This window comes from Bicyclus anynana, chromosome 14, assembly GCF_947172395.1.
Source record: "Bicyclus anynana chromosome 14, ilBicAnyn1.1, whole genome shotgun sequence".
Taxonomy (NCBI): Eukaryota; Metazoa; Arthropoda; class Insecta; order Lepidoptera; family Nymphalidae; genus Bicyclus; species Bicyclus anynana.
This window is the reverse complement of record NC_069096.1, coordinates 7,572,676-7,591,854: the sequence shown is the minus strand read 5'-3', so window position 1 is coordinate 7,591,854 and position 19,179 is coordinate 7,572,676. Positions and strand designations below refer to the sequence as shown.

General features: G+C 34.5%; 2 protein-coding genes and 2 long non-coding RNA genes across 4 annotated transcripts; 3 read left to right on the top strand and 1 right to left on the bottom strand.

The window, feature by feature from the left end:
- The first annotated feature begins 297 nt into the window (after positions 1-297).
- On the top strand, positions 298-1,654 carry LOC128198712 (uncharacterized). Its single transcript, XR_008251417.1, has 2 exons — positions 298-742; positions 1,393-1,654. It is a non-coding gene; the product is annotated as an uncharacterized LOC128198712 (long non-coding RNA).
- An 815-nt stretch (positions 1,655-2,469) lies between these two features.
- Positions 2,470-4,279, bottom strand: LOC128198711 (uncharacterized). The gene is made up of 2 exons (XR_008251416.1): positions 3,561-4,279; positions 2,470-2,688 (listed from the first exon to the last, which is right to left on the bottom strand). It is a non-coding gene; the product is annotated as an uncharacterized LOC128198711 (long non-coding RNA).
- A 529-nt stretch (positions 4,280-4,808) lies between these two features.
- On the top strand, positions 4,809-16,144 carry LOC112044443 (WD repeat-containing protein 75). Its single transcript, XM_052885300.1, has 11 exons — positions 4,809-5,027; positions 6,059-6,266; positions 6,731-7,014; positions 7,298-7,488; positions 7,999-8,163; positions 9,590-9,777; positions 10,491-11,255; positions 11,793-11,934; positions 12,736-12,866; positions 14,449-14,637; positions 15,817-16,144. Exons 1-11 carry the CDS (start codon positions 4,921-4,923, stop codon positions 16,108-16,110), a joined length of 2,664 nt encoding a protein of 887 aa, XP_052741260.1. The 5' UTR covers positions 4,809-4,920; the 3' UTR covers positions 16,111-16,144.
- A 596-nt stretch (positions 16,145-16,740) lies between these two features.
- Positions 16,741-18,837, top strand: LOC112044447 (uncharacterized). Its single transcript, XM_024080297.2, has 2 exons — positions 16,741-17,625; positions 17,887-18,837. The coding sequence occupies exons 1-2, from the start codon at positions 17,337-17,339 to the stop codon at positions 18,813-18,815; spliced, it is 1,218 nt and encodes a 405-aa protein (XP_023936065.2). The 5' UTR covers positions 16,741-17,336; the 3' UTR covers positions 18,816-18,837.
- Positions 18,838-19,179: the final 342 nt, after the last annotated feature.

The window sequence follows — 19,179 nt, the reverse complement described above, 5'->3', positions numbered from 1 at the left end:
TTTTGGAATTTTGGACATCCACAATTTGTCCGTTTTACGATCAAAGGTGACTCAAGACCCATCGTAAGTTTTTGACATAAGCCATGAACATAAAACTTTACACAATTCGAAGACAATCGCAAATAACTGTCAAATCTTAACAAATCATTCACTCTTCGTATAAAAATAACGATCTGGGGCCTAATTGTCTAACGCAAACGATTGAATTTGACAATTAAAATCGTACGTTTTTACTTGTCAAACGGCTATTTCGGATTGTGTAAGCCAATGGAAAGCCATCGGTTGGGCATAGTTAGTTCATTACGATTAGATCGTTACTTTTATACGAAGAGTGAATGATTTGTTAAGATTTGACAGTTATTTGCGATTGTCTTCGAATTGTGTAAAGTTTTATGTTCATGGCTTATGTCAAAATCTTACGATGGGTCTTGAGTCACCTTTGATCGTAAAACGGACAAATTGTGGATGTCCAAAATTCCAAAATAATAATTTATATTTTATTAAATATCTAAAATTAATATTTTTTTCCATTCTAAATCTCTCAATTCAGTCTCCCCGTCCACAGTTAGCATTTTTAGGACGAAACTTTGCGAAGTGTTTTGTTTGTAAACAATGAACTCTGTTAAAAAGAGTAATAAATAATATATTCTTTGCAATCAACCTATAAAGTCAAAATAATGAAGTTAATTGAGTGCTATTAATCGATTTATATAGGATGCTGAGACTTGGACTCTGAGAGAAAGTGAGAAAAAGAATATACACGCTCTAGAAATGTGTTGAAGAAGTATGCTTGCATATCCTGGACACAGTCTCACTCCTCCAAGAACTACTGGGGATCAAACAGCATCTTTCTTCCAGCATCCAATGTCTTCTTACACACACTTTCTTTGGACGTACCAGAGAAAGAGACGATAAGTCCATAGAGCGACATAAACTCACTACCTACGATATTTAATACCATACCATGTTTTAGATTTCTGCGACTTCTTGCATGTTGTTGTATCCAATGTGTTGGGATCTGTGTTCCAGGGCTTATGTGTGTGGTTTAGTTAAGTTTGCTGGTTATTAAGCAAAAAGGAATCGAATTTCATTTTTGAAATTATGATTATGGCGAATGAACTCTTTCGTCATCGCTCATAGGTACATTTACATTTTCCATTGGTGCATGCCCACCCTAGGAATCCTAGGATTCTGAGCTACCGAATAGGAATAGGAAATAATAGTAGATAAGCCAATGGGTGGGATTAGAATAGGATAGGAATAGGGAATGAGTCAAAGCGAAGCTTGTCTGTCTGCTATATTATCTTAGTACACAAACTACACTTACATTGAGACTAAATGTTGATGTGTGTATTTTATAATATGCTCAATATTAACAATTTTGCTTTACAGGATATTTGGAATATGCCCTATAACTGCAGACTCCAATATTGCAAAAAGCACCTGCAATACAGTGGAATAACATATTGGTGTGCTGAAGAAAAGATGGCAAAGGCTTTTAGCTGATAGGACATTGTACTGATGACCCTGTTATCTGGTCAAATCATAAATGTGTGTGTATTATCAAAATATTTGCATAGATTGTGAAATGCTGATGATATTTGATTTGGTCTTTGATATATATATTTGATATAAAATAAAAGAATACTTACTTCGCCGAGTTTGTTTTTTGTAGTCTTTTCCAAAACTAAAGCTTTCAGTTTAACATTTTACTATTAATATTTTTTTTTACCATTACAATAATTAAATAAATTATTCAAAAAAGTGTAGTTGTAAAAAATACATTTATAATACCTGTGTATGTTCACCCCCCTGCAGTTTCACCCACATAATTCCTGTTCCCGTGGGAAGGAATACATGGCCTATAATACTCAAATGTGGATTTTTATTGGTAAAATAATCTTCAATATTGGTTCAGTAGGTCCAGTGTTTACCCCTACAATCTCACAAACTGTATCTTTTTATTACAGTATCTTGACTACTAGTATTCTAAGAATTATGAAAATGACACCTCTGAGGGTGAAATAGGGGTTGGAAGTTTATAAAAAAAAGATTTTTTTAAGTTTATTTATTATAATAATAATAAATACAGTAAACATAGACTTTCAGTTAGACATTTTTTAAACCCTGAAACTACAAAGCTTAAAAATAATCAAATATATACTTCTCATCCAAACAGTCGGCCTGTACAGTACTTGCAGACACTTTTTTGATGATTAGTATATTTTCTTAAATCAGAAAAACGAGTTTTACCAAATTAGAATATAAATCTGCTAAAGCCTAACTAGCTACCCCATAAAGGGGCCAGACTAGATCATGGATTCAGCTCTGCCAACTGTACTTGACAACATATTGGCCATACTTAAATGTTAAAGCATGTTTATTTTTAAATATGTTTTACCGTAAATAAATTATTACAGATGCTATCTTTTTAACAGCTAGCAGGATAGGTACAATGAAATTACATACTAAATAATCAAATTTATTTTATAATTAACAAAAATGAGTAAGAATATAGATGGATGGCTGACATAGAGAGCTCCTGGGATTACACACACACACACATACACCACACAATTCTTAAGCTGGCTCAGCTAGTCAGTCTTGTTGTCAAAGCACTCATCTTCATGTCTCTGAGTCAATATCAGTGGTTCATCATAATGGTCTGTTCATAATAATCAATTTAGTCTGAAATTAAAAAAAAAAATAATATTTCATACTAAAAGTTAGAATCTTTATTTTTTCTTAGAAATTTGAGAGGAAAACATTAGTAGTGGTGTCCTGGGTTTGATCCCTGGCTGGGCCGATTGAGGTTTTCTCAATTGGTCTAGGTCTGGCTGGTGGGAGGCTTCGGCCAGTTACAACCTTACTGGCAAAGACCTACCACTAAGCGATTTAGCATTCCGGTACGATGCCATGTAGAAACCAAAAGGGGTGTGGATTGTCTTACTACTCCTAACAAGTTAGCCCGTTACCATCTTAGATTACATCATCACTTACCATCAGGTGAGATTGTAGTCAAGGGCTAACTTGTAAAGAATAAAAAAAAAAACCTGCTCCAATGTGGATTGGTAGTTATGGTGTTAATATACCACTATCAGATGTTAATGATAATTAATGTTCCGAAGGTCCTGTGTTTGATCCCCGGCTGGACCAATTGAGACATACGGCCAAGCAATTTAGCATTCCGGTGTGATGACGTGTAGCAACTGAAAGGGTTGTGGATTTTCAGTTTAACTTGGAAAGAATAAAAAATAAAATAAAACAGTAACATTTTGCTCTCAGTAGAGGATTTTGAATGGTATATCTAAATGCCTAGATAAACTAACTCTGCGAACCCATTGTAATTATGACACTGTTGTTGGCTGGTGAAGTAATAAAACACCATAAAGAGCTAGAGAACTGTTCAAATCCTTTAATAATAAGTCTGTTTGTGAAGTCACTCATCACACACTTAGGTAAACCTATGTATATTAGTGCCGATTCATACGAGACTTAGAGATTAACACTGGGATAAAAATAACATGCGGACTTTTCTAAGAGACAGAGGAAATGCCCACCCTCTCCTTTTGCGCAGCCCGGATGTGCTAAATACTTCCCAACAAAGAAATTACTGCTATAACTAGTGCAGGGACATGTAGTAGACAAGCAGCGCGATCACTTATTAATCGGGCATTGTTGATTGTTCTTCAGTATAACTGTAAGTTAACCACTTGTAGTTACGCTAACCACCTTAGCCCTGCCTTGCCTGAGTTAAGGGTTGTTTTAATGAGAAACTTCTTAAGAAATGGACATCGACAAAATTAGATAGAGGTAGTTTTCTTGTTTGTTTACTTTTATATTTTTGATTAACAATAACACAAACGAAGTAAACTTTGCTCCTAAGATCACTATAATTTAGTAAAACTTTGCTCAATTTCTAAATTCTCTTTAAAACCTGAAAAATAAAAATTTTGTTTTGTTTTGTTAAATTAAAATTTCTAATCCACAGGTTATTAATATGCATGCTATGTTTCACCACAGACTAATAGGATACCCCGTTATTTTGACACTCGCCTACACAGACAACAGGGAGATTACCAAATAGTCCAAATAGCCCTTGGTTAAATTCGTTAATTGCGTTTTGTTACTTGAGTTGCATGTACCATTTTCTCACGCTATTTTCTTCAATAGTAGATATTTTTCGTGAAATTTAATGCTTCTTTAATGTTTTAAACAAAAGACATAAAACTTTGTTAAAATATATGCATTATTATGGAGTTTGACTTAAATTTGATAATATTATTAACGATAATTTCACTATCGTTTTGCATAAACAATACGCAATCTTCATGAATGATTTCAGTTCATCGTTCACCATCCGGTTTTCATATAATGAACTAAATTAGACAATACCAATGTAAAGTTACGATTGATCGTTGATCGTAGCCGATCGTATGAACTTTACGATCAATGAACTCCGTTAGACAATTAGGCCCCTAATCGTAATGAACTAACTATGCCCAACCGATGGCTTTCCATTGGCTTACACAATCCGAAATAGCCGTTTGACAAGTAAAAACGTACGATTTCAACTGTCAAATTCAATCGTTTGCGTTAGACAATTAGGCCCCTAGAGTTTAACATTGCAATGCTCGCAAGCTAGTTTATCTGCGGTTCTGAGCGCTATCCTAACATAGGATCCCCGAGTGGGCTACGTAGCCCATGATTAACAGTGACAATTGACATTGACAGACAAATCTAAATAGTGTGTTGTCTGTTGAATGTTGTCTGTCAATGTCATTTGTCACTGTCAGTCATTGTTGTGTTTACTATTTTTTACTTTCTTGTTTCTTCGATTTGAGGTTATATCATGTGGTTCCTTGTGTTTTATTTGATATTTAACTAATTATTTTAATAAACTAATTAATAATTATTAAAATGGGTGTTAAATCCAACGATGAACCGCTCTCCACTAAATATGTTTTTAACAGAAAAGCTGGCCGAAGTATAATAGAACGTCGACCTGTATTTTCACCGGATGGAGAGTAAGTATTTATGTTACCTATTATTACAGTAGGATTATTTTACTATGAGGTTTTAGATTGCTACTTAGTTATTTACATCATAACATGTATTTTTTTGTTATAAATCGTAGCATAAATGTTGCTCGATATGCTATGCTCTGTCTCCTATTAAAAGCAATTCTAGAGATTAGTCCCGGAAAGACAAACAAAAATTTCAATGAAGGTTGGCTGTATTTTATTGTTATGTCAAAGCATACAAGTATTTATTTTAAATATTATTATTTACTTATTTTGAAATTGCAGACAGCCTCTTCAATTTTATTTATATACTAGCAGACCTGGTCAAGCTTCGCTTTGACTAACGCGAACCCCTACCCTTCCCTACTCCCACACTACCTCTATAATTTTCACTTAAAAAATCTATTGTTTGATCCGTTTTGCCAAACAGACGACAACAAACAAACAGACAGACAGAGACACACACTTAATTAGTATGGATTGATGTAATTTTTTTATTACATCTAAGAAATAGATAGAAAATGTTGTGCAGTACTCCAATTTATATATATATGCACTTCAGCAAAAATAAATTTTGTTTTTTTGTCCCAAAAATAATAAATAATACTAATTTGTTAACAAAACTGTACCTTTTAATATCATGTATTGTTATTAATGTGGTTTTAGTATATACTTGTTATTAATGTGGTGTCAAATGAATAATAAAATATTGAATTTTATTACAAAAATAAATAAATTATATATACACATAAACACATTTTTTTATTATTACTGTATGTTATCACACCGCAACACACTGGAAAGCGCAGTGTTGGTTGACACTCCACTTGGTGGAACAAGGACATCATGCGAGTCGCAAGGAGCCGCTGGATGCTGGCGATTATAAACCATTGTGTTTGGAAGACCATGCAAGAGGCTTACCTCTAGTAGTGGACATCCATTGGCTGATAAGAATGATGAAAATGATTGTATGTTACTGCATATTTCAAGAACCATGCCTAAAAAAATATAATTTTGTGTTCACACCATTTCAGATATATAATTTTAATTGTTGAAAATGTGGCAAGAGTATACAACATTCAAACGGGTGACTGCACTCGCACGCTTGAAACTGAAGGGTCTATCAATGAGCTAGTGGCGGTACAGTTTCCTGAAGATGAAGATTACAATTTGTGTGGTTGTTCTGACAATGGTCTTGTCACAACATGGACTTGGGAGCAAGGGGCTGTACTTCGAGAAGTTGTGAGTTATTTACATGCTTGCAATTCAAACTAAATTATTTATTATATAAATACTGACCTAGCAGGCATTGTACTACTTTATAATATTGTGATGATTACTTTAAGTTGGGCCAAACTTCTCAGTGTTAAAATTTTTATAAACTTTTCCTATCAGCTATTAGGGATTCATCACAGTCAAACAAAAGACATGGAAATTTCTTTCTCATCTGTCAGTGACACTGTATGTGTTTTTGTGGTATAAAGTCAAAAATTCCAAAGCAAATAACATGAAAATCTGTTTAGTAGCTTTAGATATTAGTGTTAATTGACAAAATACGATAAATCGATAGTCATTTCACACCTAATAATCTTGTTCTTAAATGAATGAAAATAAATTTGATTAATAAGCTTAGAACAATTTGATATATTTTGAATAATATTTTATTACAAAAACATTTCATAATTTATAATATATTTCTTTTTCAGCAACTCCAAATCCCAAATTCAGCAAAAGTGTGCACATTTAATGTAATAGACAGCAATGAATGTTTCATCATTAGTTATGACCATAGTATAGACAAAGTTTATACTGCAACACACTCTCTTAAAAATGGTAGCTTATTATATGACTATATTCAGAGGAAATTAAAGTATTTTGAGATTATGTGTGTTGCTATTGGTTGGTGTCAAGGTGACAGATTTGCAGCCTTCTCCAATGGAACTAGTACACTGCACATTCAGAATCTAAAACACCCACATATGAAAACAGAGTAAGCTAATTTTTGTATTTTTTTCAAAAAAAAATTTTTTAAACAGTCTAAAGTACAATTTTGTTGATATAGAAAATCATATAACATACATGTCATCTATTTAAAACAATTGGAAGTTAATTTCTCATACTTATACACCGTTATTTCAGGTGTTTTTTTTTTCTAAACATCTCCAGTTTAATAGTAAATAATAATAAAAAACTATTATTCTAATCCATCAAGCCTTTCTGAGTCTTTTTCATGAACAGCTATTTATTGTATAGATTAATGTTTTTGTTTTTAGATTGATGAACTTCAATGGATTCAGAATTTTATCAGTAGCAGCTCATCACAGGGAGCCTATGATTGCTATAACCGACACATTGGGGAGAGTAACAGTCATCCGAGGAAATCTATATGACACTCGCAATATAGGCAGAGAAGTTTTACACTGGCATTGTTTGCCGACATTTGCATCATGTTTTTCCACACAGGGTAAATACTTACTTTACATGCAGAATTCACATTGAGTATTTCACCTTCTCCGATATTTAGTCCAACACTACATTACAATTTGCTTATATGATACATACATATACACAATAACATCATATTCATAGTCTTGGACTGACCTTTAATTATCAAATGTTCGGCTTAGCCTTCCACTTTCTACATTAAAAAATGGAACGGTCTTTCTAGTCAGCAACATGGCGACGAAAGAGGTCTATAGGTAGGTAGGTTTAATTTAAATTTTGAAAGCTGTTTAGTGAAAAGAATACTTTGGCGCATAAAAAACTATTGACAACTTCGTCATTGATTTTAAATACTTTTATATTTGACAAAAGTACTATACATACCTTAGGCATTATTTGAAAAAAGTACTATACAAGCCTTGGCCTCAACTAGGCATTGATGGACTTACGCCCACATTCACACGTTCGTCCATCAATGCCTTTCTTGCCGGCTGCTGCAGTAATATACTAATTACTTTAATGTGTTGAACAGGCAATTATTTGATTACTGGTGGCGTGGAGAAGGTGTTGGTCAAATGGACACTAGGCAACTTAGCGGACAGAGCTAATCAGAAGGCTTTCATCCCGAGGTTGCCTGGCATCATACGATACATTACAGCCAACAGTAACCACATTGCTATAACACTTTCCAACAACTGTAAGTTATCTATAACTTATAATAATTATGCATGGTTAATCTTAATATACAGGAGGCTGGGGAGTATTTTCCATAACTCTGGAGTTATATTCTTTACCTAAAATTTATTAAAAATTTTCAAGGAACATGTGTTTTAAAATTAATATATTCGGAGTAAATAATATTTCTTTTGTAAATAGATCTTAAAATGTGTCCCTTATACGCATCCTTATAATTATGACGTAGCCAAGTTTTACGTATTTTGAAATGCAAAGATGCGTGTGTTACATGTATAATCGGAATTATTTGAATTACTTTGTGTGAAAACATTAAAAGTTTTTTTTTTTAAATATTATTAGTTATGTAGTTCGGCTTCTATAAGTGGCCCTTGAAGTTGTGGGAAATACTCCCGAGTATCCTTGTATAAATGCGAAAGGTCATTCATCACGAAATCTGAAAAATAGCTTGATGTACTAAGACGAAATTTGGCAGATAGGTAGTCTATAGTTAGTATGTATCCGCTAAGAACTGATTTTGCGATAGGGCCCGATTAAAGAGGTCTATACTCTTTCGCAAGTTCGTATGAAATTCCTTAATTTTTTATGCTAGAAACTTGAAATTTGGCAGGGTGGTGGTTTATATTTATTTATTATTTATTTTAATTCTTTATTGCACACAAATAAGATACAAAAAAAGAGAACAGAAAAAAAAAAATAGAAAAGTAAGATGCGCAAAGGCGGTCTTATCGCTAAAAGCGATCTCCTCCAGACAACCTTAAATAAAATATTTAAAGAAAGGAAAGCGGATAGTGATAGTTATAGTTTGAATCATTTTACTAGGGAAATGGGGAAAAAACCTTTACACCGATTGTTACGCGGACGATGTCGCGAGCGGCTGCTGGTCTCTTATAAATGCACTGAATATACCAAGCAATCGGGTTCTAGTAAAAAAATCTACAATTTTTAAATTCAGCAACATTAAAATATGATCATTTATTTTTATATTAATTAATGGTTTAAAATTAAAAGAAGGTAAGGACTTCAATAAAATTACTTTTTGTTTTACAAAACCTAGAAGTACACAGCCCACCTCGTAAACTGCAAGTCTTCATCAACAAGTGTGTAACATCCTTGGCATATTTTGGCCTGCCACCATTTTCAATAGTGATGTTTGTAGCCTCGCTAAGGATTAGGAATTTTCTTGACCAAATAAAACGTAAAAAATGGAACTGGACAGGTCACTGTTCTATGTTACATATGTATTTTGAGACAGTTTTTAAGTAAATAAAACTTAAAAAGTTATTAAATTACACCTAATTATACATATATAACATAAATATAAAATATTTTTATATTTATGTCTGAGTGTTCAGTGCTTTTGTTCTATCTCAATAGTGGCTATAGTAAATAAAGTAACCTAAAGTTTTCATATTAAAACATATCTACAGCCGTGGTTATAGCCAGTGCAATAATGCGAGTGGTAACCACAATCCTCGAATGTGGAGGACTGTCTCCAGTAGGCAGAGTGCTGGGAGCTTCGCTGGTGTACTATCGGCCCTCGAAGGCTTTGCTGATGCCGGGCAGGACGGGACACTTGCAGCTCTACTCCACCACTACTGATAAAGTTCTCTACAATGTAAGTAATAATAATAATAATTTTTATTTAAAGGTATTTACCCAATATAAAATATACAAAAGTAATAATAATAATAATACAAAAATATAAAAATTCTAAAATTATAAGTAGCCAGGTACATTACCTACATTACTTTTTATTCGGCTCCTGGTGCACTGAGCGCCAATGTTTAAGAATTGAGCAGTCTTGACAATCCGCCAGTGTGGTGAGGATCTCGTTTTTCGAGGATCCTCACCACACTGGCGGAGTGTAAGTACTGCTTCAATAATAATAATTAAAAATAATTTATATTTTTCATATTTTAATAGTGACAGATTTATTTATTTTGCTATCATTTGCGAAAAACCATTCTATAATTCGATAAAGCATGCTTTTTCGAATTATACAATGGTTGAAAACCTATTTGGTCTGAATTCCATATCTAGTCTCTGACCTTTAAAATAAGCATAAGTACTATAAATTATAAAATGATGATTGAACAGTAAAGAAATAGTCCTTAATTTAACTATGTGTAGAATATCTTTGGGGTCATATAGTTCCTTCGAACTATAGATCTTGAAAATATAATATACTCTCAGTATCTATAATATCTCTATCATAATTGGCTCTTCTCTGTATCTATTAGTTACCCACCAGAAATTGAGGAAATGTATTATACATGCTAATAACATTACCTTTTTTAAATTTACGTTATAAAATCTGTTGTTCCACAGATTGATGTAACACAAATGAACAGTCTTACTTCCGAAAGACAGAACCTTATACCTTTGGAAGTGGAAGTTACGTGTGCTGCGATCTGTGCCACCGGGTCCTGGCTGGTGACATCAGAATACAGGAATGACGGCACCAATTATCCCGAGGAACAGCTAAAGTTTTTTGCTGCAAAGCACAACTCTTCACCATTCAAATTAAATACATCAGTGAATTTATCACATGGAGGTTGCAGGGTTGTGTCTTTAGCACTAAACAATAGAGGTCAATTTTGCGTATCATCGGGCACAGACCAAAAATTCAGGATATGGAAACGTGGTACTACGGATGATAGACGGAAAAAGATAGTGTGGTACTGCCTCACAACCTGCTATTACTCATCAGGCATAGCCCATTTTCTCGGGAATCCGGTTTTGAACAAATTCAAAACCAGTGAAAATCTCCACCCAAATGAAATTAAAGACTATCCATATATGAAGGATATTACACGTGATGACCTTGTGAAGAGAATTTTTAACATACACAAGCATGAGGGAGAGTCTCTCGCAGATAAACAAGTTGTTGGTAGCAAAGGTTCAGGCAATAACGAGTTTTCGATGGCCGGTGTGGCGATATCGCAGGACGGCTCGTTGATCGCCGCGTGGTTCGGAAGTAAACTTACTCTGTGGGACACGCATCTGTGCAATCTACGGACAACACTGTCACATCCAGCACTGCAGCCGAAAGGCGTCCATGTGCAGTTTGGAAATAAGGACGCTGCCCATTATGTAAGTTTATAAACATCCCCAGGAGTTTGGAGGGAAAATCATTGGAATCACATGTAGCTCGTTTTATTTTTAACCAACTTCCAATAATAGCCTCAATAAACATCAAAAGCTCGGTAAAAACGGTAAGAGCGGTTAGGTTAGGTACTCATCTGTACCTAACCTCGAGTGTTTTAAGTGATTAATTCGATTTTCTCGGTGGACTTTATCAAAAGTTCTTTTAAGGTTGCCTTCGCCTTATTAAAGCATGACATGACTTGACTAGGACTGACTGTATTATCTATACTAATATTATAAAGAGAAAAGATTTGACTGTTTGTTTGTATGTAGGCTCTGAAACTACTGAACCGATTTGAAAAAATATTTCACTGTTGGGAAACTACTCTATCTGGGTGCTATAGGCTATATTTTATCCCCATATTCCTACAGGAACTGGAACCGCGCGGGTGAAACCGCGCGGCGTTTGCTAGTATTATTATATAGATATACTTTTTTGTTATTACCATTAACACTAATAAACAAACTCAATTTTGTTTGTAGCTTGTTTGTACAACCAACAAATGCTTGGCAGTCTGGAGTCTTTTGTCTCTGACAATCAAATGGATGGTTCAGATTGAGACAACATGCCTGGTGGCTGATCCTTATAGCAACAAAATGGCCATGATCACCACAGATAACGATAGTAAGTTTATTTATTAATACTGTTACGTTACCCTATTTCTACAAACATAGGGTTCATAGTCGCTCGCCCTTACAAGTTGTTTACTTCTTCGAGTTGTTTTGATCGCTATCTATTGTTATTGCTTTGTTTACGTCGAATTGGGTAGATAGTAGGCAGTTTACTTCGAAATGGAGTGAAGTGAGCATCAAGTGTTACCAATGATACAAGTGAACTATAGTGAACTCGGCTACGATTTTGGACTACGATTTGCTTACGTTTGGAAGTGTGTATTGATACTTGGATTAAGGAGTGGAATAAAGTCTTATATGAGTCACCCGGTGTTTAACTCCAAATTTCCTCGAACCTTAGTTCGTAATAATACATATAATTATAAATGCATATAATTAAAGTGTCTGTCTGTAAATTTTACTGTGATTTCTCAAGTGCAAGTCTGCCTCTCTGTGCTATTTTCCCGGGCTAATATCTGGAATTTGACTAGAATAATATGGAAGTTATTTAGAAACATATATGCTACTTTTTATCACTCCGGGATTTATGTTTGTTTGGTAAGAATCGAATCATAACTAATGAATACAGCCCAAGAATTTTAAGAAGATACTACAACAATATTTCGTGTCAGGAATCAAACTCAGGACCAGGATCACGAGATAATCTGAATATTACTAAACAGACTGAGAACATGTTACTTCGCAAATTGTGGCAGCAATGAGCATTTTTGAAAAAATGTTTCTTTATTTGATGCATGTAAAAATTTTACTATAACTTTATTGAATATTTATAAAGAGTGTATTTTTTTTTCAGTATACGTTTTTACTCCTCACAATTCAACACCAATATTTGTACAACGTACGGTGGGCATGGGCATTAAGCATTGTGCGTTTGGTTCTTCCAAGGATGACGATGTGTGCCTGTATGTGATGACTGATACTTCTGTGAGTTGATTTATAATCTATCTCTCTAATCTTATTTTGTAAACTGAGCCTACTTGAAATGAATTGCTGTTCGTTAGTCTCGCTAAAACTCGAGAACGGCTGAACGGATTTATCTTATCTTGGTCTTGAAATGTTCGTGGAGGTATAGGGAAGGTTTTAAAGGTAAGAAAAATTAGTATAATTGCCGGGAAAACCATAAAAACAACCCTTTTCTATTTCCCATACAAACGGTTAAGAGTCAAGCGGTAGGGGTAGGGTAGGGGTAGGGTAGGGGTAGGGCAGGGGTAGGGTAGGGGTAGGGTAGGGTAGGAGTAGAGGTATAGAAGAGTAGAGTAGGGATAGAGAATAAGTGCGCTTATGTCAAAACGAAGCTTGACCGGGTCCGCTAGTCTGCTATATATATATACTAATATTATAAAGCTGAAAAATTCGTTTGATTGAACGCGCTAATCTCAGGAACCGTAGGGACCAATTTGAAAAAATATTTCAGTGTTAGATAGCCGATATCGAGATATCGAGGAAGGCTATAGGCTATATATTATCCCGTATCCTACGGGAACGGGAACCACGCTGGTGAAACCGCGTGAAAAACTTCTAATTATAATTTTTCACACCATTACAAGTTATACATTAATTGCATGTACCTAACATTTTTATATAGAATTTTTACAATAATATCTACTTTTTTTTTGCTTGTTTTTATTGCTTGCTTTTCTCGATAGAACCTTCAGAACCGGTGGTATAATTACTATCTATTTTAAATAAATTCCCTATTCATTAAATTCATTTATTTCAATTAGGCTTAGATTACAAGCAATTTTGAAAGGTAATGTTATTACACAATGGTGGTAAATTAGTCGAAAAATTAAGATTACGAGATCATTATACAGTGATTTCATTCATTAATTCATTAACAACTATATTCAGATCACTGTTGAGCACGAGTCTCCTCTTAGGTTGGAGAGGGGTTAGGCCTTAGTCCACTACGCTGGCCCAATGCGATTGGCAGACTTCACACATCTAGAGAATTAAGAGCAGGTTTCCTCACGTTGTTTTTCTTCATCGTTTGAGACACGTCATTTTTAATTTGTTTGAGATAGTAATTTACTTATTTATAAATATTTTAATTAGTACCAAAGAATTATCGATTCCCACCTTGAATCATGTGATGGACCTGCCAATGCATAGCTTTAAGCAATGTGTTAAAAACATCTACTTAGTCGAGGTTACTACAACATTGATGAGTTCCTTAAAGATAAAAGCGCTTGGAGGCCATTGTATCAGCTTCCACCTTCACACAAAAAGTAACTATAAGAATAAAAAAAGCTATAAGAAATTGTAATGTTGTCATAAATTGTAAATTATAATACTGTATGTTTTTTTTTTAAAAGAGCACCTGTTGAGTTTCTTGCCGGTTTCTACTCAGCAGAACCTGCCTTCAGAACCGGTGGTAGAATCTTTAAAAATAGTCAACTGACGTGTCAAAAGTGCTTGTAAACTGAGCCTACTTGAAATAAATGATTTTTGATTTAATTTGATTTGATGAACCTAAAATTAATATAACTAATCAATATATTTACAGGAGATCTACTGCTTAGAACCCGAGACAACAGAAGAAGGCCGCTTAGAAGTGTTAACGCAGAGCAACCTTCCCGCATCCAAGTTCAGCGCGCTCATAGCCGAGCAGAGCCTATATGACGTCACGTCCACCACTAACTCCGTCACACAGGAGTTGAATAAGGCTGCCCTTGGGAACACGGCCGTTTCTCAGGTCAGTTCTTTCAACTAACAGATATTACAAAGTTTTCTTGCCTATACTAAAGCCATACTCGAGGAATACTGTTTACTAACAAACAATTTAGAAATGAGGGTAGGAAATGAATGTCATTTCATAACTTATTTATTTCAAAATTGCTTTGTTTATAAAATGATATATAAAATATATTAACTATATCTTTATTAATCAAAATTATTTTCGTTAATTCAAGAACAAGTTAATCATAATTATTATTAGGTTTTTTTTTTATTCTTTACAAGTTAGCCATTGACTACAATCTCACCTGATGGTAAGTGATGATGCAGTCTAAGATGGAAGTGGGCTAACTTGTACGGAGGAGGATGAAAATCCACACTCCTTTCGGTTTCTACACATCGTACCGGAACGCTAAATCGCTCGGCGGTACGTTTTTGTCGGTAGGGTGGTTACTAGCCACGGCCGAAGCCTTCCACCAGCCAGACCTGGACCAATTAAAAAAATCTCAATCTGCCCAGTTGGGGATCGAACCCAGGAACTCCGTTTTGTAAAAAAACGTTAAAGTTTTCTTGCCTAGAATGTGTGCCACAAGATAATTCTCTAAGTTTCGTCTTTCGCTATATCTTTCATCCTTAGACTAATTACATAAGGACTTGCTTCGCTAGCCGGTATTTTTTTGTCAAAGTATAGTATACTAGCGGACGCCCGCGACTTCGTCCGCGTGGAATTTAGTTTTTCACAAATCCCTCGGAAACCATGGATTTTTCCGGGATAAATAGTAGTCTTTGTGTTAATCCATGCTATAATATATCTCAATAGCAATCTCGGGAAACCATGGATATTTTCGGGATAAAAAGTAACCAAGGTGTCAATCCAGAGTAAAATCTATTTCCATTCCAAATTTCAGCCAAATCGCTTCTGTAGTAGCGGCGTTAAAGAGTAACAAACATCCAAACATCCATACAACCTATCGCGTTTATAATATTAGTAAGATATAGTTACACTTATCTAACTCAAGATCTCTATTTTATAACTGACGATGACTATCATAGGATACTTAGGGGTAGGGTTGAACAAGGGTATTTTAGGATAGGTGTAGAGTGGGAGTAGGGTAGGGTAGGGGTAGGGTTTCACCCGGATGAAGTCGCAGGTGTCCGCTAGTAATAAACAAATATCAATTATGAATATTTTTTACAGTTTCTATCCGCCGCTCCTCACATGGTGCCTCCAGTGAGTTTGCTGTGTCCACTATTCCTGCAACATATATCGGGATACAAAGAAATCGAGCAAACGGAGGAAGAAGAACCCCCAATGGAAGTCGACCCTCAGACCAGCGATGACGAAGACGTACAAGTTAAGTCTACACATGCTCCTAAACCTGCCCAGCTGTGGGCACCAAGCTACGATACAATTAAGCAAAAAAGATTAGGGAAAATACTAAGAGAACCATTATTAAATTTAAGTATGACATCATCATTGTTTAACGTTTGATTTAAGGAATAAATTTGTTTATTATTTTACGAAATTTCAAGTTGTCTGTATTTTGTCAACCTTGCGTTTATTTTATGAAAAACTAGCTGGCGCCGCGCGGTTTAACCTGCGTGGTTCCCGATCCCGTAGTAATACGGTTATAATATAATATAGCCTACCTCGATAAATAGACTATCTAATACTGAAAGAATTTTTCAAATCGGACCAGTAGTTCCTGAAATTAGCGCGTTCAAGAAAACAAACTCTTCAGCTTTATAATATTAGTATACATATGGGCTGTCGCTTGGATACAACATTACGCCTGATGGAAAGTAGTAATGCGGTTTAAGTACTTTTGGAATATCAGGTAATAATATGTAATAAGATAATAGTGATAATAATTGGTAAAATAATTAAAAGCTTAAAATTAAAGTTACCGAGTGTACCAAACGCACCTATGAGCGCGCTTCTCTATAAGATCCCTATTCAGTATTCTCTCTAGCCTTGGAGGTGTTTAGGCGTCATCGTCAACTATTTTAATGGGCTGTTACAGGGCAAAGACTTCTCTTCTGTAAAATTTTTATATTGAGTCTGACTTCATCTTACCGGGAGTGAGAGTTTTTATGTGCTCTCCGAGTCATGGGGCTTGTGTAACAACACTCACTTTTATAGCTTTAACCCGCTTCTGAGAAATTCTTTGTGGAAAGAAAATCTCAATATCCTCCTCTAAAATTTGAACCCTTGAAATTTGTGATGTGTGATGATCAGAGAAAGGAAATTTTTGATAATCCTGAAACTGGTGCCGTGTTAAGCCAAGAATTTATTGACGTAGCTAAAGTAAACAAAACATATAAAAATCGAGTAATTGAACTATTTGATGATAAAGTGGAAACCCTGGACTTCATCATGTTTAGCTAAAATAGCTAAACTACTGGGCCAATGAGGCTGTTATGCAAGAGCCTTAACTATTTATCAGTATCTATTTACTCTAATTAACATTGAATATTTAATCAAATATAACTGAAGTTTAGTGTAAATATTACACAAACCAGTGTATGTTTGTTTAGTAAGAGCGTATCATTATTGCAGATAAGTTTTATTCAACAGTAGCCTTTCTTGCATTTGATTACTATTCGAATACAGATACTCTTTGTATCTTTTTTTTATTCTAACTTATTTAAGTAATATATTGTGTATTATGTACTGTCACCAAACATAAAGAGAATATATTAACGGTGTTATTTATAATGGAACTACTGAGTGAGACAGACATACAAACAATACACAAAAAATGTTCACTATCAAAAAAAAATATTCAGAAATGGTATATCACAGACTACTCAGATAATCTTGTAGGATATTTGGGAGAACATCTGAGTTTATTTTTTGAAACTGAATCGGAAAGAAGAAAGTTCTTTATAAAATGTGTGCCAAGGTTCAACTCATTTAGGGCCAACTATGTACGGGAAACTGCTTTTTTTAACAAGGAGTATATAATGTTGAGTAAATTATTTCAAAACTTTCGAGATAATGATGGTGAGTATTTACTTATTTTAAAAATAAATGCTAAATTGTTTGTTGATGTCAACGCCTCCGTTATTATTTTTTTACAAATAGACGTTCATACGAATATAGTGCTAATGTCTGTCTGTTAACATAAGATGGCTTTGATTACTGAACCGGTTTAGGTGAATTTTGGTAAATGAGACCTTTAAGCAGAACATAGACAATAAACGGAGTCGCAGGAGTCTGCTAGTAATCTATAGATTAAAAAATTCATTTTAATTTCTTTTTAAGGATTGCAAAAGTGGCGTCCTAAACTATTATACGTAAAAGAGGAACTGTTTGTGTTCGAAGATGTCACAGAAATGGGTTATATAATGCCGAGTAACCTTAGTACTTTAATGTACGATGAGATTCTAGCAACTATAGCTGCATTAGCTAGATTTCACGCGCAGTCTTGGATTCACGAAGAAGAAAAAAGCATAGAACTAGACAGACCTTACAGATTGTGGGAAGACTATGCTGATTACCTGTCAGAGCCTGAAAGAGGTCAGCCATGGCGTGACACGGGAATGAGAGCCGTTATAGATTTCCTTAAGGTTTATTCCAAGTTTCGTACAAAACATAATTTTGAGGAAATCGTAAATGTAAAGATTCCCGAGTTATACAAAATTGCCGAGAAACTTATGAAACCCAGTATCAAGTACAGAAATGTCGTTGTCCATCGCGATGTTTGGTCTAATAATATTTTTCTCAAAACTCTTGATAATGGCAAGATGCATGCGTTATTAGTCGACTATCAAACAGTTTTATACTGCGCCCCTGCGATTGACTTGTCTGCTTTGATATATTTAAATACTACAAAGCAGTTTAGGCTTAAATATACGAAGAAAATGATTGACTTTTACTATGAAGTGCTTTGTGCTGAATTGGAATTGGAAGATATTGATATTACTTCAATGATTAGCAAATGTAATTTCGTTGAATCATATACGGAAAGCCTGGCATTTGGAATGACTCAAGCTGCTTTGGTAATTCCTATGATCGCTATGAGTGATGATCAGAGAAAGGAAATTTTTGATAATCCTGAAACTAATGCGGTGTTAAGTGAAGTTTCTCGAAGCCAAGAATTTATTGACGTAGCTAAAGTAAACAAAACATATAAAAATCGAGTAATTGAACTCTTTGATGATATAGTGGAAACGTTTTGTATACATCAATAACAAATTTATAACGCCATTACCTGAATCGACTTAGTTGCAATTAAATATTTATAGTACATTATGATATAAGCTGGAAGTCCCTATAAAAGGCCTATGTCCTGCAGTGGACGTCCATCGGCTAATATGATGACGATGTAAGAGCAGTAAGTTGAAATTTACAGCTGAGGTGAAATTGCTGGCCCGAGCCGTAGGCGAGGTTACAAGTAAACAGAGGCTGTAATTATCAAAGCGCACGTATTTCATACGTCGTTTTATAACACATTTGCGTAACGCATGTTACATCTTAAATACGTGATTATTTTATCTAATAATTAGCAGCCAGATAATAGTGAATCTTTTTCAAATAAAAGTTGTTTTAGTAGCT

What these genes read in the sequence shown, in the direction of transcription:
- LOC112044443 (XM_052885300.1), top strand. Translation starts at nt 4,921, where the DNA reads ATGGGTGTTAAATCCAACGATGAACCGCTCTCCACTAAATATGTTTTT. An exon ending in GTATTTTCACCGGATGGAGA is followed by an intron (nt 5,028 to 6,058) that starts GTAAGTATTTAT and finishes ACACCATTTCAG; the next exon opens with ATATATAATTTTAATTGTTG. An exon ending in GATCACCACAGATAACGATA is followed by an intron (nt 11,935 to 12,735) that starts GTAAGTTTATTT and finishes TTTTTTTTTCAG; the next exon opens with TATACGTTTTTACTCCTCAC.
- LOC112044447 (XM_024080297.2), top strand. Translation starts at nt 17,337, where the DNA reads ATGGAACTACTGAGTGAGACAGACATACAAACAATACACAAAAAATGT. An exon ending in AAACTTTCGAGATAATGATG is followed by an intron (nt 17,626 to 17,886) that starts GTGAGTATTTAC and finishes TTTCTTTTTAAG; the next exon opens with GATTGCAAAAGTGGCGTCCT.